We start from the raw sequence: 24,537 nt of genomic DNA on the forward strand, positions 1-24,537 counted from the left end.
ACTTCACAATTATGTGCCACTTTGTGTTGGTCTAGCACAGCAATGGGCAAACTACGGCCCGCGGGCCGTATACGGCCCAGCGGACCTTTTAATCCGGCCCGCGAAGCATGATACATTGGCTGTCAGGATGTGTGTAGGCGGGGCAGCGTGACGAACGTGAGGGGAGCTAGGCTCCTCTCACAGTCCGCCCTGAAGACCGGAACAGCGCGGGAACACGGCGAGAGGAACGCGCGGAGCAAAAGTAAGTGAATTGACACAGGGGGGACTTGGCTTACTACTTGGGGGGAATAGTATTGTGGGGGATGAAATACTATATGAGGGATGAATTAATATGGGGAATGAATTACTATAGGGGGGATGAATTACTATAGGGGGGATGAATTACTATATGGGGGATGAATTACTATATGGGGGATGAATTACTATATGGGGGATGAATTACTATGGGGGATGAATTACTATATGGGGGATGAATTACTATGAGGGATGAATTACTATATGGGGGATGAATTACTATATGGGGGATGAATTACTATATGGGGGATGAATTACTATGGGGGATGAATTACTATATGGGGGATGAATTACTATGGGGGATGAATTACTATGGGGGATGAATTACTATATGGGGGATGAATTACTATATGGGGGATGAATTACTATGGGGGATGAGTTACTATATGGGGGATTAATTACTATGCTTACTATGGGGGAATATTACTATACTTACTATGGATGACACATACACATCATTCATCTACTCTTGGTCCGGCCCCCGGGTCCAATATACGAACCCATTGCGGCCCTCAAGTCAAAAAGTTTGCCCACCCCTGGTCTAGCACATAAAATACCAATATCAAAACAATATAAGTGCAGCGCTACAAACAATGTCCAAGTGACAATTAAAATATAAAATATAAACGATCGTCAAATATAAGATTGTTGAAGATGATAAACAGTTCAGTAAAAATACTCATAGTGATGCCATCACCCCTACAGTAGACGTGTATTGACACGAAACGCATCTAGGAGGAGCCTTTGCACGCCTTGACGTTACGCCGCCGGGTCAGGAGGTCCAGCGGCCCACCCATGGTTTTCACTGGTCAGTGTATAGAATCTTTTTTTTTTTCAAGCTGCTTATACTGGCTACAGGCTGCAGGCATGCGTTTTGTAACTTCTATGGCTTTACGTATTGGATTTAATAAACAATTTTAAAACATACTACACTATGAGTATTTTTACTCTTTACACCTGGCACTGAGTTCCCATACCTCAGCCCCAGCATTTTTAGGCTCTCTGTGTGGATCCAAGGAGCAGTGTGATCCGACCAGGCAAGCATCGTCTTACTACTGACGGACCATCTGGGTACTATAAAGCAGCGCCTACATGGGACCCCGGCTACATGAAATCTGTACATGCGCATTGTAATTGCGCTTCTGGTAAGCAGGCAATTTATCTATTCCTGGGATTGGATTACACTTATACTCTCTGCGAGTCCCCCATCACTGAACTGTTTATCATCTTCAACAATCTTATATTTGACGATCGTTTATATTTTATATTTTAATTGTCACTTGGACATTGTTTGTAGCGCTGCACTTATATTGTTTTGATTTTGGTTGGAAGGGCTTGTAGTTCCTTTTTGTGCATTTGCCGCTCACTGGAGTGCGCTCACTTTTCTTTATTTTACACAATAAAATCCCAATAAAATACATTTACGTTTTTGGTTGTAACATGACATAATGTGGAAAATTTCAAGGGGTATGAATACTGTTTCAAGGCATTGTAAACTAAGCTACACACCTTCTAACTAAAAGAATTCATTTTTTTAAAACTAAATGTTACTTGTAGCTCAAAAAATAAAAATGAGAGGCTGCAATTCGGCAAATGTGAGTCAAACCTGGCAATTTTGTGATGAAATTATTTAGCCTAAATCACTACACTAATTTCTGTTCCCTACAACTGACTTCCATTAACACCTTGCACAATTCCGTTTTTCAAGTATTGTATTCTAGTACATGTAGTGCCCCAAGTATTTTCTTTTTATGTATTTTCTTCTTTTCTAGTTTTGCATAGATTAGAGAAGGAATAAAGGTTTACTCTTGCCAAGTTATCTTTTTGCAGTCTGTGTTTTACAGCACCCATACTGCCCTTCATGTATTACACAACACCTACATAGCCCTTCATATATCATATAGAATCCATACTGTCTGATCACACAGCATGCATATTGCCCTTCATATATCATACAGAACCCACACTGCCTTTCATGTATCATGGAGAATCCACACTGTCTTTCATGTATCATGCTGCACCCATACTGCCCTTCATGTATCACACAGCACCCATACTGATCTTCCTGTACCATACAATAATTCCTGTATTTTACAACACCCATACAGTCTTTCATATATCATAGAACACCCATACTGCCCTTCATAAATCATACAACACCTATACTGTCCTGAATGTTTCATAAAACACCAAAACTGCCCTTCGTATATCATACAGCACCCATACTGCCTCTTATATATCAAACAGTACATACTTCCCTTCATATATCATATGATGCCTATACTTCCCTTCATGTATCATACAACACCCGTATTGCACTTCATGTATTATGCAACAGCTGTACTCTATAAATATATCATACAACACCCATACTGCCCTGCAGGTATCAAACAGCACCCATACTACCCTTCATGTAACTTACAACATCTGTACTACCCTTCATGTATCATACAACACCTATACTGGCCCTCATGTATCACACAACACCCAAACTACACCTCATGTATCATAAAGCACACATACTACCCTTCATATGTCATACAGCACCCATACTATCCTTCATGTATCATACAACACCTATACGGTCCTGCATGTATCATACAACACCCGTACTGTCCTGCTTGTATCATACGACACTCGTACTGTTCTGCATGTATCATACGACACCCATCCTACCCTGCATGTATCATGCAACACCCATACTGTCCTGCATGTATCATACAACACTGGTACTGTTCTGCATGTATCATACAACATCCATACTACCCTTCATATGTCATATAGAACCCATACAGCCCTTCATGTATCATGCAGAACCCATAATATCCTTCACATACCATACAGCACCCAGACTATCCTTCATGTATTACACAACATCCATACTGCTCTTCATATGTCATACAGCACCCATACTATCCTTCATGTACCATACAACACCTATACTGCCCTTCAGATATCATTCAACTACACTGCCCTTCATACTGTATATAATACAGCACCCATACTACCCTGCATGTATCATACAACACCCATACTGTCCTGCATGTATCATTCAACACCTATACTATCCTGCATGTATCATACAACACCCATACTACCCTGCATGTATCAAACACCTATACTGTCCTTCATGTATCATACAACACCCACACTGTCCTGCATGTATCATACAACACCTATACTGTCCTGCATGTATCATACAACACCCGTAATGTCCTGCATGTATCATACGACTCCCATTCTGCCCTGCATGTATCATACAACACCTATACTATCCTTCATGTATCATACAACACTTATACTGTCCTGCATGTTTCATACAACACCTATCCTGCCCTGCATGTATCATACAACACCCATCCTGTCCTGTATGAATCATACAACACCCATACTGTCCTGCATGTATCAAACAACACCCATACTGTCCTGCATGTATCATACAACACCCATCCTGCCCTTCCTGTATCATACAACCCCCATACTGTCCTGCATCTATCATACAACCCCCATCCTGCCCTGCATGTATCATACAACACCCATACTGTCCTGCATGTATCATGCAACACCTATACTATCCTGCATGTATCATACAACACCCATACTACCCTGCATGTATCATACACCTATACTGTCCTTCATGTATCATACAACACCCACACTGTCCTGCATGTATCATACAACACCCATACTGTCCTGCATGTATCATATGACACTCGTGCTGTCCTGCATGTATCATACGACTCCCATCCTGCCCTGCATGTATCATACAACACCCATGCTGTCCTGCATGTATCATACAACACTTATACTGTCCTGCATGTATCATACGACTCCCATCCTGCCCTGCATGTATCATACAACATTCATGCTGTCCTGCATGTATCATACAACACTTATACTGTCCTGCATGTATCATACAACACTGGTACTGTTCTGCATGTATCATAAAACACCTGTACTGTCCTGCATGTATCATACAACATGCTTACTGTCCTGTATGTATCATACAACACCCATCTTGCCCTGCATGTATCATTCAACATCCATACTGTCCTGCATGTTTCATACAACACTCATACTGTCCTGCTAGTATCATACAATACCTATACTGTCCTGCATGTATCATACAACACCTGTAATGTCCTGCATGTATCATACAACACCCATCCTGCCCTGCATGTATCATACAACACCTATACTATCCTTCATGTATCATACAACACTTATACTTCCCTGCATGTTTCATACAACACCCATCCTGCCCTGCATGTATCATACAACCCCCATCCTGCCCTGCATGTTTCGTACAACACCCATCCTGCCCTGCATGCATCATACAACACCCATCCTGCCCTGCATGCATCATACAACACCCATCCTGCCCTGCATGTATCATACAACCCCCATACTGCCCTGCATGTATCATACAACCCCCATACTGTCTTGCATGTATCATACAACACCCATCCTGCCCTGCATGTATCATACAACCCCCATACTGTCTTGCATGCATCTTACGACCCCCATCCTGCCCTGCATGCATCATACGACCCCCATCCTGCCCTGCATGCATCATACGACCCCCATGGTGCCCTGCATGCATCATACAACACCCATACTGCCCTGCATGTATTATACAACCCCCATACTGCCCTGCATGCATCATACGACCCCCATACTGCCTTGCATGCATCATACGACACCCATCCTGCCCTGCATGCATCATACGACCCCATACTGTCTTGCATGCATCATACGACCCCCATCCTGCCCTGCATGCACCATACGACCCCCATCCTGCCCTGCATGCATCATACGACCCCCATCCTGCCCTGCATGCATCATACGACCCCCATCCTGCCCTGCATGTACCATACGACACCCATACTGTCCTGCATGTATCATACGACCCCCATCCTGCCCTGCATGCATCATACGACCCCCATCCTGCCCTGCATGCATCATACGACTCCCATCCTGCCCTGCATGCATCATACAACCCCCATCCTGCCCTGCATGCATCATACGACTCCCATCCTGCCCTGCATGCATCATACAACCCCCATCCTTCCCTTCCTGCACCATTGAGGTCCTCATGAGCTGTGAAGATGTTGTGTTATTGTATATTTTCCATGTGTTTTCAGCACCTCGGACAGAGCCCAGGCAGGCCAGGCAGGTCACAGAGGTAGATCCAGGTGGGTGAGGAGAGATCGGTCACTTTGTTACTAGTGAGCATCCTATTGATTGTGAGGCCAGCTGATGGAATGCCCTGTGCTGTACACGTCCTGTATAATGCAGGCACTATAGCCGGCTCTGCATGGATCTGGGTGCCATGTCACTGTGATGATGATGATCAGGACAGCACCTTCCAGGTCTGCGCGGAGCCCCTGATGTAGATGAGCTCTGGATGGGAGGCAGTCGGTTGTAATCAGGCCCCTCCCCCATGTCACCCTCCCGGCTCCCTCCTTTACTACTTCATTGACTCCACAAGTGCTGAGAGCCAGCCCCTCAGTGAGATCAGAGCAGGCAACAGCAGCACACGGGGCAAGTCAACAGCATCAGTGGAAGATCCATCCCAGAGGAAGAGCAGATCCCAGTGTCCCGGCAGCATGGCCCTGACAGCCTTGTGTTGCTTTGCTCTCCAGCTCTCCGCTCTCATTTGCTGTGTCCTGGTAAAGGCAGAGGCTGCACAGAGGCAGGACGACAGTCTGTACATGTGGATCGATGCCCACCAAGCAAGAGTCCTCATAGGTACCCTCCTTCTTTACTCGCAGGGATCCAGAGGTGTGCTCACACATCAGGCATGACCACAGTCCTGGGACCTCTACAATACTGCTGGCTGGAACATGTCATTCATTGATCTGCTAGCATCAGTACACTGCTTGTCTTCTCATCACTTATTGCATTTGTTGCAGGCTTTGAAGAAGATATCTTGATTGTTTCTGAAGGGAAAATGGCACCTTTCACCCATGATTTTAGAAAAGCACAGCAAAGGATGCCTGCTATTCCTGTCAATATCCAGGCGTTGAATTTTACTTGGCAAGCAACGGGACAGGTACGTCTACCATCAATATCATATAACAGGAGTCTCCAAACAGTCCAAATAAAGGGCCAGTTTACCGTCCTTCAGACTTTAGGGGGGCCGGACTGTGGCCAGGGGGGTAGAAAATGTCCCGGCATCAATGGGAGTAAGCCATGCTTCAGGCTTGGTGGTTAGTGGGAGGGAAAACATTACAGAATGCCTGTAGTAAGTAGGATGAGGAATAGTGCCCCAATATTGTTATCGGTCGGAGGAATAGAGCCCCATCACCGATATCATTGGAGAATTAGTGCCTTATCACCGATATCATTGGAGAAAAAGTGCCCCATCACCGATATCATTAGAGAAATAGTGCCCCATCACCGATATCATTAGAGAAATAGTGCCCCATCACCGATATCATTGGAGAAATAGTGCCCCATCACCGATATCATTGCAGAAATAGTGCCCCATCACCGATATCATTGGAGAAATAGTGCCCCATCACCGATATCATTAGAGAAATAGTGCCCCATCACCGATATCATTGGAGAAATAGTGCCCCATCACCAATATCATTGCAGAAATAGTGCCCCATCACGATATCATTAGAGAAATAGTGCCCCATCACCGATATCATTGGAGCAAAAGTGCCCCATCACCGATATCATTGGAGCAAAAGTGCCCCATCACCGATATCATTGGAAAAATAGTGCCCCATCACCGATATCATTGGAAAAATAGTGCCCCATCACCGATATCATTGGAGAAATAGTGCCCCATCACCGATATCATTAGAGAAATAGTGCCCCATCACCGATATCATTGGAGAAATAGTGCCCCATCACCAATATCATTGGAGAAATAGTGCCCCATCACCGTTATCATTGGAGAAATAGTGCCCCATCACCGATATCAGAGAAATAGTGCCCCATCACCGATATCATTGGAGAAATAGTGCACCATCACCGATATCATTGCAGAAATAGCACCCCATCGCCGATATCATTGCAGAAATAGCGCCCCATCACCGATATCATTAGAGAAATAGTGCCCCATCACCGATATCATTGCAGAAATAGCGCCCCATCACCGATATCATTGCAGAAATAGCACCCCATCACCGATATCATTGCAGAAATAGCGCCCCATCACCGATATCATTGCAGAAATAGCGCCCCATCACCGATATCATTGCAGAAATAGCGCCCCATCAACGATATCATTGCAGAAATAGTGCCCCATCACCGTTATCATTGGAGAAATAGTGCCCCATCACTGATATCATTGGAGAAATAGTGCCCCATCACCGATATCATTAGAGAAATAGTGCCCCATCACTGATATCATTGGAGAAATAGTGCCCCATCACCGATATCATTGGAGAAATAGTGCCCCATCACTGATATCATTGGAGAAATAGTGCCCCATCACCGTTATCATTGGAGAAATAGTGTCACATCGTTGATGCCATTGAGAGGAATTGTGCCCCATCATTGGTGTCATTGAGAGGAATTGTGCCCATCATTGGTGTCAATAGGAGGAATAATGACCCACTGTTAGTGTCAGTGAAAGGAAATGTGGTTCATTGTTGATGTCAATGGGATGAATAGAGCCCCAAGGGCCAGATCAAGTCAAGCAAGGAGCTGCATCTTACCCACATGCTGTGGTTTGGAGACCACTGGTATATAACATAAAAAAATATCTATCTATCTATCTATCTATCTATCTATCTATCTATCTATCTATCTATCTATATATATTTATTTATTTATAAATATTAACACACATACTACATATATATTTATTTATTTAATATTGTTATATTTATATATACATATTTTTCATATTAAATATGTTCCAAATAAATATTAACATATATATATGTTTTTCAAATATATGTATAATTTATAAAATATATATATATATGTGTGTGTGTATGTATATATATATATATATATATATATATATATATATATATAGTTTTTCATTTCGTTTTGTTTTGTTCCGTTTAACTTAATCTTCAAACCTTCAGCACAAATAATATATATGATTCTGTTAAAATAATTCAATATGTCATCTGAAAAAAATCAAAAGGTGCCTAGGGCTAAATAAATATACGAGGAACTTTTTTAACTAGATTGCTGTTCTTCTGTTAAGTCATATACTATAGATACACAAATGGCTGTATTGGCATAATTTAGAGTACAGAACTAGTCCTTTTTAATGATAGTCATCCTTAAGAAATTAGGTATTAGTATGCCATGTCATAAGTAGTCAATATAATTATATAATCATAATTGCATGTTTTAATTGTGATTTTATAAATATTTAGCAATATCACTGTTGTTATAATTTATATTTATAATTATGATATAGCTTTTAAGTATTCAATATAAATAATTCTAATTGCAAGTATTATTTGTGATTTTAATGATTGCTTTGCAATATCACTGCTACTCTCGGTAAAGTTTGTATTTATAGTCATGATATAAGTAGTCAATATAAATAGTTATAATTGCAAGTTTTTATTACGATCTTTTAAAAATTATTTATCGATATCACTGCTGGTAAAATTAATTTTTATAGTCATGATATACATAGTCAATATAAATCAATATAATTTCAAGTTTTATTTGTGATTTCTTAAAAATTATTTTGCAATATCGCTGCTACTGTTCAGTATCATTTATATTTATAGTCATGATAAAAGTAGTCAGTATAACTAATTATAATTGCAAGTGTTATTTTATGACTTTCTTAAAAAAATGCTGTTGCGTCATCGCTGCTACTCTCTGGATCACTTATAGTTAGCATCCTTTGGCATCGGCGTCTCTTTATAGACATTCAGATATGATCTCTTTTAATTTTTCTTTTAAAATACTATCATATGTACAAATACCATTGTTTTTGGTTTGCATTGATAAAAAATATCTGGTGACAAAAAGACTAGACGAGGTTTTTATGAACCTGTCGTAGTAGGTCATAGTGCTGGCAGAGGTCCGACAAGATTCTTCTCATGTTGTAATGCCAAGCAGAGCTTTTGAATATTTAGGGAAACTATATTCGTCCCAAGCAGCTGCCCTTCCCTGGATTACCAGCTGCTCAAACACAAAACTGACAGTAAATATGTCACACATACTAACTTGAATGAGAAACAAAAATGTGTGTTTAACCTTTCTTTCAAGTTCATCCAAAACAAGGTCTTCATCAAAGGCAACACAGCAGGTAAGCTGTGCGTTGGGCTCTGTGTAGTAAGATCAGCCACATGACACTGTGATGCGTGAAGAAATACAGGCATAGATTTTCACACAGCTGCCTTTCTGCTGCTTCAATAAAGCAGAGCAAAAGAGGCCACTATAGGAAGTGCAATTAACCTGTAGCCATTAGATTTTAGATATTCAGTGATTATTATTATTATTATACAGGATTTATATAGCACCAACAGTTTGCTCAGCGCTTTACAATATAACGGGAGACAAAACAGCAACAATACAGTTCAATACAGGAGGGTCAGGAGGGCCTGATCCTCGGAGCTTACAATCTAAAAATGATTGAAAGAAGATTTCTTTACTGTTTTTTTTTATTGCTTTTTTGCTTTACTTAATAAGCCCTATGTTATTTATTCAGCAATTAGCCCATCGTGAGCCATTGGCTGTCATTGCATGCTGAAACCAAATATGATTCATGTTGGTAAGGAACTCTTCTGCTTCTTAGCAGCTCTGTGAGTATAGATAAATGGCTTATTCATAGGACCTAACTGCCGAAGTCCATGTTATCGTAATGCCTAATAGGAGCGTAGCAAACTCTTTCCTAATAAGTATTGTAGTGTTTATGAGCCAAGGAAACAGCTTCCACTGAATTGGACTTACAGTTATACCTTTGCTGTGCAGCATGTCACATAGTAGAGGAAATACCTTGTTTCCTGACCTCTGCATCAGAATTTCCACTGTGGAATTTTAGTATGTTTACATTCTGTGTGCTTTACTTTTTTTTTGTACTTAAAGGGGTTCACATATCAAAAGTGTGCAGCTTCCAGCCTTTAATATTGAGATTCTGTTCTTCTGTGGTATTTTGCATCTTGGTGTTGTAGACATGCCACCGGGGATCAAAGCATAATGCTGCTGAGATCCCACTTCATTTAGTAGAGCAAGCATGTGCATGCCATCTGTTCTATCTGATAGAAAACAGCGGTAAACGGCTCAAACTGTGGCCAAAAAAGGCTTTAGTGCTCAGAGATGAGATGCGAGGCACCTTGTAAGCTACATCTGGTTTCCATAGTAGTTTACATTGTATAAATGTTCAATATACAACCTCTGTACTTCACATCAGTGCATAAGACATCATTCATTTCATAGGTGAAAACTTGCACAAGATGCAGAGAAGGAGAAGAGAAGTGAAGTGACACTACATGTTTTGTTGATCATAATTAACCTGACGCCGGTTCTCATTTTCCGACAGCTGAAATCTGATTGGTGGGTGTGGGCTACACCTCATTGTTTCCATTTCTGCAGCTTTTAGGAATCAGCTTCCTATTTTGATTTACAGAGATGGCAAGTTAAGATTCTCCTAAAGGTGAACTCTGAAAACAAAAAAAAAAATATTTTAACATATTCCTTAATAGCCAAGAGGATATAATTGAACTTTGTGTGTACCAAATGCCTTTTTAGAGTGTTACTAAACCCACAACAGTAAAATAAGTCTGTATATGCAGTAAAGCATGCTTGTTATACTCATTGTGCAACCTAAGGGGTTAATCCTCTGCATTGTGTAAAAAGGCTGTTTGATCCTTTCTTCTCCGCCCCTCCTCCTGTTGAAATGACCACCTGATACAGACTGAGCCCGTGGTCACATGCACATGCTCAGTTTGGTGTGTATTGCTAGATAGTTTTTTTTTTTCCTTGGGAGGGTGCATGTGATCAGCACAGGGCCAATCAGCACTGTCCAGACAGAGGGTCAGAGGTTTCACATCCTCCTAAAGCAGAAAGAAAACTCCTCCTACAAGCTTTAACCAGTGCTCTGCTGAAATCACAAGACTGCCCTAACTGCTGATGAGAATAGGTATTTAGCAGTTTATATTTACTAAAATAATTACATTTCCATGTTGTGTGGGAGACCAGATATAGTGAATGCAGGGTCTTGGGTTTAGTATCACTTTAAACACAGCTATTATCTTGTAAAAGTAGCAATAACATCATCACTGTGCTGTACATAGTGGGGTTTATTTACTGGAGAGTGCAAAATCATGCTCACTTCTGCATAGAAACCATTCAGCTTCTAACCTCAGCTTGTTCAATCAAGCTTTGGAATAAAACCTGGAAGCTGATTGGTTTCTATGCAGACGTGAGTCTGATTTAGTATCCTCCAGCTTTAGTAAATAAACCCCAGTCTGTGCAGACAGCAGAGCTGTGGGAGGGGCCCAGCAGCTCCACCCACTGCAGGCTGCCTGCAGAAACTACAGGAGGGGGCGGATACAAGACCAGTCACCCTGCACCTGAAGAGAGAGCAGCAGTGACTGAAGATGTGCTGAAGGGCTCCGCCTGGTTTTCAGAACCATGTGACACATCTCCACATGCAATGATTTTTTGAGCACATGTGCAGAGGAAACAGGTTCCAGATCTCCTTACGTTTGCCATTGTCGTGTGCACAGATGTGCCAAAGGTTGCTGCCAGGTCCCTTCAGCACACCTGCTCAGTTATTTGAGAGGGAAGACCCAAGTGCACACATATTGTTTTTTGGGGTGAAAGACTCCTCTCAATTTTTCTTTTTTTTGCTGTTTGTGTCTCGATCACAGGAGATTTCACTTCCTGTTCCAGAAACACAGCAGAAAGTAAAAGGGAAATCCTTTCTTGGACAGTTGTGACCAGAACGAGGGGGCTCATTGCAAGATTCAAGTAGTAACTCCAAATTGTGGGTTTCCCGTCACTTTCAGTTTTAGTGATAATGTTCACCAGGATGATGATTAGAGAGGGTGAATCTCCCCACTGGAAACAAAGACAGTGATAAGAACCTGAGAGAGCTTTTTCCCCTAACCTCTCAATCCAAATCTTAAAAAAAAAAAGATTTGGGGTTTAAAGACACTTTAGTGGAACTTCACTCTCTCAATCAACATTGACTATTTTTAATCCTTATGTTGCCAGCATTAATAAATAGATAGGAAGGTATACTATATTTACTCATTTAATTTTTTTTTTACATTTCTTCAGTTACTTTCAGATCTCCAGGTCTAGACAAATAATGTCAAACATCCTAGGAGTCTTCAGTAGATTAGGAGGGGTTTTCTTATCTAAGCACACCTTCCTGTCTGCATACCTGAGTTAAGGGCAGATAGACTCCAGGAAGTAAATGCTTCATGAGCCCTTATTAAACCACTTAACATCTGCCCTATAGCAGTTTTACTGCTACAGAGTGGCATTCCTGTGCAAATTCATTTATATATATATGTGATTTTGCACTTCTGCCACACGGGGGCGCATACTTGCTGCCAGGGGATCGCTTCTGCTGTCAAATGTCACAGCACAAACTGATCTACAAGTCCTGGTGCCTGCAGATTGTTGTTCATGGAGGAAGAACAGAGCTGTAGACAGTGGTGTATTTAGGTTTTGTGCTGCCCTAGGCAACACAAAAACCGTATGCCTACATGGACACCGACCAACACAACCCCCCTTCCCCTCCCACGGAGAGAGAATAACATTGACTAACAACACTCCTGCACCCCACCTGAGAGAGCCTTCCACTACCCCCCCCCCCCCGGCGATAGAGAGACACTCATCTTCACAGCTCTGGACATCCCAGGAAGCAAGAACCAGACTCCACATACACCATTAAACAGGCTGCAGCCTCTCTTGGATCCCATGGTGCACATGTCCCTTCTTTCATCCCTTTCTGTAGGGGGAGGTGCTGCCCCCTTGAAAAATGCCACCCTAGGCAAGTGCCTTGTTTGCCTTGTGTAAATACACCCCTGGCTGTAGTACAGTCCTGTTATGACAGAGGGGAGTCCTAATTCATGTGTCTCTGCAGAGCTGAGAACACGATCCATCACTTCCCATAGTAAAAGCACCACCTAGTGTACACCAAGCACATGGCTAGGCACACACTTAGCCCTTTGATCACCCTAGATGTTAACCCCTTCCCAATCACTGTCATTAGTACAGTGATTAGTGTATATTTTTAGCACTGATCACTGTATTAGTGTCACTGGTTCCCACAAAGTGTCAGTTAGTGTAAAAATGTCTGACGCAATATCGCAGTCCCGCTATAAGTTGCAGATCGCCGCCAATACTAGTATAAAAATAAACAAATAAATAAAATTGCAGTATATGTTTGTAGACACTAAAACTTTTGCACAAACTAAACAATATACAATAATTGGGATTTCTTTTACCAAAAATATGTAGCGGAATACATTTTGGCCTAAATTTATAAAGAAATTAGATTTTTTAAAATGTCATTATCGGATATCTTTTATAGCAGAAAATGTAAAATATTAGTATTTTTCAATTGCTAATTGTTAGTGTTTTTTATTTTATAGTGCAAAAAGTAAAAACCACAGAGGTGATCAAATATCACCAAAAGAAAGCTCTATATGTGGGTCCGTGCAATTGTAACAAAAGTAACACAGTGCCGTATCGCATAAAATGGCCCAGTCAGGAAGGGGGGTATTTCTGGATGGCCAGAAATGCTAGGGGGAGTTTTTCAAAGTGATTTCTCAGCAAAATAAAAAATAGCCATTGATGGATGACAGAGATTGCTTTGGATATTAAAAATGAATTAAAGTGTTACTAAACCCACAACAGTAATCAGTCTGTATATGCAGTAAAGCATGCTTGTTATCAGGTGCGGACTGACAACTCATGGGGCCCCCGGGCAATAGGGGATCATGGGGCCACTGTGTCCTTGCCCAAACTCAAAAAGCCTATGAAAAAGGTACCAGGGGCATCTCATGGGGCCCCCTATTGACCCCGGGCCCTCGGGCAGTGCCCGAGTTTACAAATGGTCAGTCCGTCCCTGCTTGTTATACTCACTGAGGAACCTAAGGGGTTAATCCTCCACATTGTGAAATAAGGATGTTTGATCCAGTCTTTTCTGATCCTCCTCTTCCTCCATGTGCCCCATTTCATCTCATGATAGAACACAACCTCAGGGACACTCTGAACATGCTCAGTTTGGTGTGTACTGCTAGAGAATTTTTTCTTTTTCTTGAGAGGGTGCATGTGATCAGCACAGGACCAATCAGCCGTTTCCAGACAGAGGGTCAGGGGTTATGCAATCTTATAGGGCAGTCAAAGTAGAATGAAAACTCCTCCTACAAGCTTCAACCAGTGCTCTGTTGGACACTGATAGAAGTCATATGACTCCTCTAACTGCTGATGAGAAAAGGTATTTAGCAGGTTATATTTACTAAAATAATTGCATTTCTATGTTCTGTGTACTGTGGGAGACCAGATATAGTGAATGCAGGGTCCTTTAAATAGTGTTTTTGGTTTGTGGTGCTCAGATGCAGTGTAGTTCTGCTTTAAGCTCACTGCCATTTTTTTTTCATTCAAACTCTTCCACCTCAAAAAGAATTATTACTGTGGCCTCAAGTGGCATGAATACTTCACTGTGCCTCTTTAAGTACAAATATGCTGCAAGTGTGGATGGGATCTGTCTTGTTTCTGAAACAGGGTCAATAGCTAGAGATTATCAGTATTATTATTATTATTCAGGATTTATTTAGCATCAACAGTTTACATAGTGCTTTACAATATGAGGGCAGACAGGACATTTACAATGCAATTCAATAAAGGAGGAATCCGATTATTTTGTTAAAGCAGTTCTTCAGCATGGAATCAATAAAGTAAGACTCAGTAGCTACAAACACTATAACTGCTGACTTTTAATAATAGGACACTTACCTGTCCAGGGATTCAGTGCCATCCTCACCCGAGCTTTTTCTTTTTTCTGGTCTTCGGGTCCCCGGTGCCGGCAAGTTTACTTTGAGAACCCGGCTGTGCCTGCTTGTGGCTTCACAGCTGACTTCCCACTGTGAATGCATGAGCCTTGCTACGCTTTGTGAATGTTGTGACGTGTCCCAGAAGGCTGCAGGCCAAAGGGGGGGGGCTCAACTTTCTCTTGGACCACGTAGGCGATCCTGGCAGAGGAGGGAACGGGTACCTATCAAAACTAGATACCTGCTTCTCTTGCCCCCCCCCCAAAAAAAGCGCCAAAAGGTAAAGAGGAGGGGGAATGAGGCAGAAGAGCGGAACTTCCCATTTTGGGCGAAGTTCCACTTAACCACTTCCCTTCCCATGTATACAAATGGCAGGACGGGAGCATTGCAGGAGTGGGTGGCCATTTATAAACGTCCTCCCCGCTTCCTGGCCTGTGCACTCACTAGGAGCACGCGGCACCACAATCCAGTGCGCGCTGTTTCCGGAGGTCCATTGTGTGAGGTCCCGATCATGTGATCACTGATTGGCCAATCAGTGATCACATGAATAGTAGTAAGCAATATGTCACTTCTGACATCATTGCTTACTACTAGTGAAATCTGTGAATGATTACAGAGGTCACATGGTACAAGGTTATTCACAACAGTGTGACCAATCACAGCTCACACAGTATTTCTCAATGGCTGCAAGAATGCAGCCAGAGAGAAGTAGAGATGGTTGTTTTTACAGCCTTTATGGGTGTAAAAGCAATTGGTGTAAAAAAACTGTACACACTGTACTGCTAGGGTGACAGTATGTTAAAAAAAAACATAAACAATAATAAAAAAAAAAAATGGCAAAACATTTTTTGAAAAATTATAATTTTTGGTTAGAAACTAATTTGGGTTATTTTTTTTTATTAAAAAGATAGATGAATACATTTTGGCCAAGAATTATGAAAAAAGATTATTTATTTGCAAAGTTTTACAAGAAAAACACTTTTTTTTCAAATTGTTTGGACTTTTTCATTTATATAGCAAAAAAATAAAAATACCAGTGGTGAATAATTACCACCAAAATAAAGTTTTATCTGTCTCAAAAAATGCTAAAAAATTCATATGGGTACAGTGTTGCATGACCGCACAATTGTCATTCAAAGTGTGATAGCACTGAAAGCTGAAAATTGGCCTGGACAGGAAGGGGGTGAAAGTGTCCGGACTTGAAGTGGTTAAAGGAAGTATAGGGGATAGTGTTGATGCTTCATATTTGTGTTCTTAATTCTCCTAAGTATGTTCAAAAATGTAGTTTTATCTGAAACACAATAAAAGATATTTTTTGAATTACATTCCGACATACAGTTGTGTTCAAAATAATAGCAGTCAGACATCACTAACCTGATCAATGACTGTTTTTGGTACAATAATAATGACAAATAATTTACTAGCAGGTATAGTAGAGTAATAGAAATCCAACAGACCCAACAGTCATGACATGTATGCTGCTGATTCTGTGTAATTGAATCACTAATTGAAAGGGGCATGTTCAAAATAATAGCAGTGTGGAGTTCTATTAGTGAGGTCATTCATTCTTTGAAAAACAGGTGGCAATTATTGCCCTTATTTAAGGAAGGAAAGCAGCAAATGTTGTACATGCTGGTTACAGTGCATTTCTCTCTGAAATTCTGAGGAAAATGGGTTGTTCCAGACATTGTTCGGAAGAACAGCGTACCTTGATTAAAAAGTTGATTGGAGAGGGGAAAACATATAAAGAAGTGCAGAAAATGATAGGCTGCTCAGCTAATATAATCGCAAATGCTTTAAAATGGCAACCAAAACCTGAAAGACGTGGAAGAAAGCAAAAAACTACCATTCGAATGGATAGAAGAATAGCCAAAATGGCAAGGACTCAGCCAACAATCAGCTCCAGGAAGATCAAAGAAGGTCTAAAGTTACCTGTGAGTACTGTTACAATTAGAAGACGTCTATGTGAAGCCAAGCTATCTGCAAGAAGCCCCCGCAAAGTCCCACTGTTGAAAAAAAGATATGTGCTGAAGAGGTTACAATTTGCCAAAGAGCACATTGACTGGCCTAAAGAGAAATGGTGCAACATTTTGTGGACTGATGAAAGTAAGATTGTTCTTTTTGGGTCTAGTGGCCAGAGACAGTTTGTCAGACGACCCCCAAACACTGAATTCAAGCCACAGTACACTGTGAAGACAGTGAAGCATGGTTGCGCAAGCATCATGATATGGGGATGTTTCTCATACTACGGTGTTGGGCCTATTTATCGCATACCAGGAATCATGGATCAGTTTGAAAACATCAGAATACTTGAAGAGGTGATGCTGCCTTATGCTGAAGAGGAAATGCCCTTGAAATGGGTGTTCCAACAAGACAACAACCCCAAACACACAAGTAAACGTGCAACATCTTGGTTCCAGACCAACAAGGTTGACGTTATGAAGTGGCCAGCCCAATCCCCGGATCTTAATCCAATAGAAAACTTGTGGGGTGACATCAAAAATGCAGTTTCTGAGGCAAAACCAAGAAATAGAGAAGAACCGTGGAATGTAGTCCAATCATCCTGGGCTGGAATACCTGTCCACAGGTGCCAGAAGTTGGTTGACTCCATGCAACACAGATGTACAGCAGTTCTCAGAAACAGTGCTTATACAACTAAATATTATTTAAGTGATTGAAAGGAAAGCAAAATCTTCAAATATTTTTCAGTTTATATAGTGAATGTTTGAGTTTGTAAAGAAGAATACAAACACTGCTATTTTTTTGAACAGTCTAATATTCACTTTTCTTCAATTTTTTAGAGGAACAACACAAATTTGATATATTTTTTCTTCATGTTTTGATTTGGAGTAGAATGTGTAGTGTTCCCAATGCATTTGTGTGTATGGAAATAAAAGCTATTACAAGGATTTTGAGCTTTATTCACTTTTTTCAACACACTGCTATTATTTTGAACACAACTGTAGTTATTGAATAATAAACAGCAAATATCTTACACAATTATTTGTTTAGCATAAGGCTTCCATTCCATTTTCCAGCTTTAATTTAGCTTTGCAGGGTAAAAATAAAACTTATCTTGCTTCTATTTTTTGTAGAATGGTATCTTTCATTTTCAACACCTAAAATAGCAAGGCTTTATTTGTTTCAAAGAAAAATATATAGGCCTGGATTCTTTCTTGGATACACAGAATATAACTGGATACTAACATTTATAGGTAAAGTGGATCCAGGGAATATTCAATTGCCTCTCGGGGGATCAGGGAGCAGGAGCAAATTGGATCATGCTTTGCTGGGTTTTTTGCCTTCCTCTGGATCAACTGTGGGTATAGAATTATAACTTTTTTTTTATGGTTGAACTGGATGGACTTTTGTCTTTTTTCAGCCAGACTAACTATGTAACTATGAAACATTCACTTTTGAGACATATTCTCCCACTTCCTGTTTTGTCTCCAGGATCAGGGGTACACAATGACAGAAAAAAGACTCGCAAGGTTTTTATCATTTTATTTTAATATTTGTATTTTTTGTGCTCTTCTGTTGATGGTGATCAAAGGTAAACTAAGGTGCATTCTCAGTGATTTATCATTGTAACCTTTACGCAAATAGTTATATTGTTTATTTTATTTTCTGCCGGCACTGTTTAGATGTTCATACTCATAATTCACAGCTGAGGCACTGTAGTCATTCAAGTCCCTTTCCCAGTGGCTCAACCAACCAGCTAATCATACTCCCACTCCCAGCAGTGGATTGGCAGCCTTCCAGCTTTCTAATTTTCCAATATGAACACAGACCAGGTACTCTGGAAGAGAGAAGCAGCAGAGTTAAATTGCTAAGCGAATGACTTAGTAGTTTTAGCTCTGCTGTGAAATTTGAGGAGCAATGGATGCACAGTGCCTATAGCTACAGAGGTCATTGAGGGGTTGTTTTAAAGCTCATTTACTGTTTGTTAAACATATGTAAGAAGAGGGCTCTTGTGGAATGTGCCAGAACGGCATTCCAGCACCTTCTCCACCACCTCTTCCTGCAGACTGGAAGCTTGTTTTGGCACCAGTTAAGTCGCTGTGTATCAGAGGTGGGGAGCAGATCGATTGTGCGGGCAGCTAGCACGCATGTTCTCTTTCTAACTGCTCTGCTGACTGCTCTTGCTGCAGTGCTAGTGTTCACTGTGGTCGGACTCTGGAGACAGGTTTTTAGACATTTTTGGTAAATAATTGACAATACTGCTGATTGGGACTGTGCTGTGCCTGTAACTGTCTCTTTGCTGGATATGGGGCTGTCTCTTTGCTGAATATGGGGATGTCTCGTTGCTGGATATGGGGGATATCTCTTTGCTGGATATGAGGAATATCCCTTTGCTGGATTAGGATGTCTCTCTGCCGGATTGGGCTGTTTGCTGGATGGAGCTGTCTCTTTGCTGGACTAAGCTGCCTCTTGCTGCAGTGCTAGTGTTCACTGTGGTCAGACTCTGAAGACAGGTTTTTAGACATTTATGGTAAATTAATTGACAATGTTGCTGATTGGGACTGTACTGTGCCTGTAACTGTCTCTTTGCTGGACTGGGCTGTCTCTTTGCTGGATATGGGGGATATCTCTTTGTCTCTTTGCTGGATTAGGATGTCTCTTTGCTGGATTGGTCTTTTTGCTGGATGGAGCTGTCTCTTTGCTGGACTGAGCAGCCTCTTTGCTGGATGGGGATGTCTCTTTGCTGCATATGTGGGGTCTTTTTGCTGCATTGTGCTGTCTCAATTCTGAATATGGGGGAATGCCTCTTGCTGGAAATGGTGGTTGCTTTGCTGGATTGGGCTGTCTCTTTGCTGGATGTGGGGGATGTCTCTTTGCTGGATATGGGGGATGTCTCTTTGCTGGATTGTGATGTATCTTTGCTGGACTGGGCTGTCTCTTTGCTGGTCTGGGCCATCTGTTTGATGGATGGGGCTGTCTCTTTGCTTAACTGAACTGTCTCTTTGCTGGATGGGGATGTCTCTTTGCTGGATATTGGGGTGTCTCTGTGCTGGATGGGGCTGTCTCTTTGCTGGACATGGGGATGTCTCTTTGCTGGATTAGGATGTCTCTTTGCTGGATATGGGGAATGTCTCTTGTGGATATGAGGGATGTCCCTCTACTGGATATGGGGCTGCCTCTTTGCTGAAATGGGTTGTCTCTTTACTGAACTGGTCTGCCTCTTTGCTGGATTGGGCTGTCTCTGTGCTGAATATGGTGGAATTCCTCTTGCTGGATATGAGGATGTCACTTTGCTGGATTGGGCTGTCTATTTGCTGGATGTGGAGGATGTCTCTTTGCTGGATGTGGGGGATGTCTCTTTGCTGCATTGTGATGTATCTTTGCTGGAGTGGGCTGTCTGTTTGCTGGATGGGACTGTCTCTTTGCTTGACTGAGCTGTCTCTTTGCTGGATGTGGATGTCTCTTTGTTGGATGGGACTGTCCCTGCTGGATTGGCCTGTCTCTTTGCTGGATATGGGGTATGTCTCTTTGTTTGATTGGGATGTCTCTTTGCTGGATATGGGGGATGTCTCTTGTAGATATGAGGAATATCCCTCTACTGGATATTGGGAGGCCTCTTTGCTGGACTGGGTTGTCTATTTGCTGAAATGAGCTGTCTCTGCTGGATATGGGGGCTATCTCTTTGCTGGATATGGGGCTGTCTTTTTGCTGAATTTGGGGGATGTCTCTTTGCTGGATTTGTGAGGATGTCTCTTTGCTTGTTATGGGGATGTCTCTTTGCTGAATATGGGGATGTCTCTTCGCTGGATATAAGGGATATCTCTTTGCTGGATATGGGGAATGTCTATTTGCTGGATTAGGATGTCTCTTTGCTGGATTAGGCTGTTTGCTGAATGGAGCTTTCTCTTTGCTGGACTGAGCTGGCTCTTTGCTCGATGGGGATGTTGCTTTGCTGCATATGGGGGAGGCCTCTTTGCTGGGTTTGGCTGTCTATTTGCTGGATGTGGGGGATGTATCTTTGCTGGATATGGGGGATGTCTCTTTGCTGGATTGTGATGTCTCCTTGCTGGACTGGGCTGTCTCTTTGCTGGTCTGGGCTGTCTGTTTGCTGGATGGGGATGTCTCTTTGCTTGACTGAGCTGTCTCTTTTCTGGATATGGGATGTCTCTGAGCTGGATGGGGCTCTTTGCTGGATATGGGGAGGATGTCTTTGCTGGATATGGGGGTATGTCTCTTTGCTGGATATGGGGTATGTCTTTTTGTTGGACTGGGATGTCTCTTTGCTGGATATGGGGGATGTCTCTTGAGGATATGAGAGATGTCCCTCTACTGGATATGGGGCTGCCTCCTTTGCTGTACTGCGTTGTCTTTCAGATGAACTGGGCTGTCTCTTTGCTGGATATGGGGCTATCTCTGCTCTGGATATGGTTGTGTTTCCTTGCTGTATGAGGATGTCTCATTGTTGGATATGGGGATTTTTTCTGTGCTGGATCAGGATGTCTCTTTGCTGAATATGGGGGATTTCTCTTTGCCAAATATGGGTATTTCACTTTGTTGGATATGGGAGTGTCGCTTTGCTGGCTATTAGGATGTCGCTGTGCTGGATATGGGGGATGTCTCTTTACTGGATAAGGGGGGTGTCTCTTTCCTGGATATGGGGGCTGTCTCTTTGCTGGATATGGGGATTCTGGATTGGGCTTTCTTTTTGCTGGATATGGGGCTGTCTCTACATTTGATTGGGCTGTCTCTTTGCTGAATATGAGCGATGTCTCTTTGCTGGATATGGGGGCTGTCACTTGCTGGATATGAGGGGTGTCTCTTTGCTGAATATGGGGATATCTCATGCTGGATATGGGGGATGTACCTTCCTAGATATGGGGGATGTCTCTTTGCTGGGTATGGAGGATGTCTCTTGCTAGATATGGGTGATGTCTCTTGCTGCACATGGGTGATGTCTCTTTGTTGGATATGGGGTTGTCTTTTTTCTGGATATGGGGAATGTCTCTTTGCTGAATATCTCTTTACTGGATATGGGGGATATCTCTTGCTGGATATGGGGATGTCTCTTGCTGGATAGGGAGGATGTCTTTTTGTTGGTTATGAGGGATGTGTCTTTGCTAGATATGGGAGATGTCTCTGATGTGAGAAGCAAGGAGAGAAGCAGAGAAGACACATATGATAAGAATGTTGAAATAATCTGGAAGTGCCTCTGAGCTTACTTTGGTAACTGCTGGATATCTCTAATGTTTTGTACATCTTACTGCATTGATTTTTGATGAAATTCCATACAAATTACTTGTATAGTCCCCCCCCCCCAATTTTACTTGGTTCCCTGTTCTGAAGGTGCGGTGCTAGGGGGTGTGTAGGGGTGGAGACAAGGGGTAGTTCGTGGGAGGAGACAAAGTTCGTGGGTGGAGACAAGAGTGACCTAAAGGAGGGGGGTGAGTTCCTGTACCTTTTCTCTGAAAAAAAAGCCCTATGTAAAAATATTAACATCTTTTGCTTGAGCACAGTTTTACTTTACAATGGATTTACTGTACTAGATTTAGACCAAGTGTGTGAAACTTGATTTCATCATGGGCCACATCAGCATTATGATTTCCCTCAAAGGGCCAGTTCTATCTGTGAGACAAGATGTCCAAAAGCACCCACCATCAGAAGTCAAGATTCCTCCGCATCATAGTGCACCCCCTTACCTTGTGCTGCTGCCAGGAAGAATTTGGGAACAGAGCTGGTAAGCAGAAACTGCAGAATCTAGAAGGGAACCAGAGGAGGGCTGGAGTCTGCTGAATGATGAGACCAGAAGTGGTGGAGACAAGGGGGTGCTGAGTTCTGTCCTCTTTTCTGCTGCTGACTGTTGAGACAGGGTGGGGGTGGAGACGAGCCTCTCTGTGGCTGCACAGAGAAGCACAGGATCTGGGGGAAGAGTTCTGTCCTCCTCTTTGCTACCAACTGCTGAGACAAGGTGGGGGTGGAGACAAAGTGGGTACTGCAGCTGCAGGAGAGGTGCGAGGGCCAAATGAAATGGCCTGGCAGGCAGCATTCATCCCACAGACTTTGTGTTTGACACGTGATTTAGACAAGTATATACTTCAGACAGTGTGAGTTAAGTCAGTTGAGAAATATATAGCACTTGTAGTCTGCAACAGCCTACTGGTTGAGGCCCAATGTTTGTTCATTGCATAGTGCTGCATAGCACTGTAAGGAAGTGGACATATTTTTGGAGGCACAAGCATTCACTAGTCATCTCTTACTGTTCCTAGACCCAGCCCACCAATGATACCATCATTGTAATCCAGAAATAAGAAGCAGGATTGGGTGGGATGTGCCTTTGATCATGTTCCTACAAGACTAGAGAAACCAAGGTTGCCACGGTCTTGACCCCATAACCCTGGACCATGCCCTGTCATATTAGTACTGCTTAATCATCCACCAAAAGAGTATGTTAAATCATACCTTCTCTTGGGAGAGAGACCTCGAGATGTCCCTTATGACTGCTCAAAGGGACAATATGCAATCCATGTTTCACTCACAAAGCATTCATTGCTAAGATCCAAGAATCTGGATTTTAAGTTTTCTCATGGTAGTACAGGGTTCCCATGATCCTTTGCAGGTTCTTTACCCAAGTCTCTTCCAGCTGTTAGCACTGTGGGATGGAGGAGGGTACATTTTTCTATATCATTTGGGATTGTTCGTCTCTTAGAAGCTGCTTGGACGTAGTGAAGGTTCCTGTTAAAAAACTCACAGATGCTGACCTTGTGAATTATCCTGCAGCATTTCTTCTACATCTGAATCATCTAAGTAGGTAGCAATACAAACACTCCTTCCTGGTTCATGTGATCCCACTTAAATGGAAGCAGGCCTCACCTCCCTCTATAGACATGTGGTTTTTGAAAATCCAGGTGCTATACACCATGGAAAACTTTATAGCCACTCACAATCACAAAACCGATTTAGAAAAACACGGTTCTATCTGTTGGAATATGGAGATGCCCTGGCTGTAGGTTGAGCTACTTGCTCTGTCTTTGGACTGTTATGCTCCTGACATTTGGAAGTAGTTCCATCTGGGTTTGTGGATACCCCCTCTGGACCCTATCACCCCACAAACACACACCTCTTGTCTCTCATTTTGTTTTTTCCTAAGTTTGGGGAAGGTTCCATTTTCTACTTTCTACTTTTATTGTATTTTTCCCCCAGCCCTGATTTAGAAGACTTCTGTTTTTCTCTCCTGATTTGCTAGAGGTGTTTTGGAGCTGCAGTCTCTGAGTGTTGTATGATCCAAGACTTGTTCATCATCTAATATGCATCTGTGTTGATGTGTCCTTCGATG

The 24,537-nt window shown here is 42.1% G+C and overlaps 1 protein-coding gene across 1 annotated transcript in view; it reads left to right on the forward strand.

Annotated features, from left to right (window-relative positions):
• Window positions 1–5,793: 5,793 nt before the first annotated feature.
• Window positions 5,794–24,537, forward strand: part of WIF1 (Wnt inhibitory factor 1) — a 125,222-nt gene continuing 106,478 nt past the window's right edge. Inside the window, exons 1-2 of the mRNA XM_089674153.1 lie at window positions 5,794–6,045; window positions 6,210–6,349. Of these exons, the coding sequence (XP_089530279.1) occupies window positions 5,904–6,045; window positions 6,210–6,349 (282 nt within the window). The 5' untranslated portion in view covers window positions 5,794–5,903. The remainder of the gene's footprint in view (window positions 6,046–6,209; window positions 6,350–24,537) is intronic.

This window comes from Staurois parvus, unplaced genomic scaffold, assembly GCF_062004578.1.
Source record: "Staurois parvus isolate SC_StPar_1 unplaced genomic scaffold, SC_StPar_1.0 ptg000147l, whole genome shotgun sequence".
Taxonomy (NCBI): domain Eukaryota; kingdom Metazoa; phylum Chordata; class Amphibia; order Anura; family Ranidae; genus Staurois; species Staurois parvus.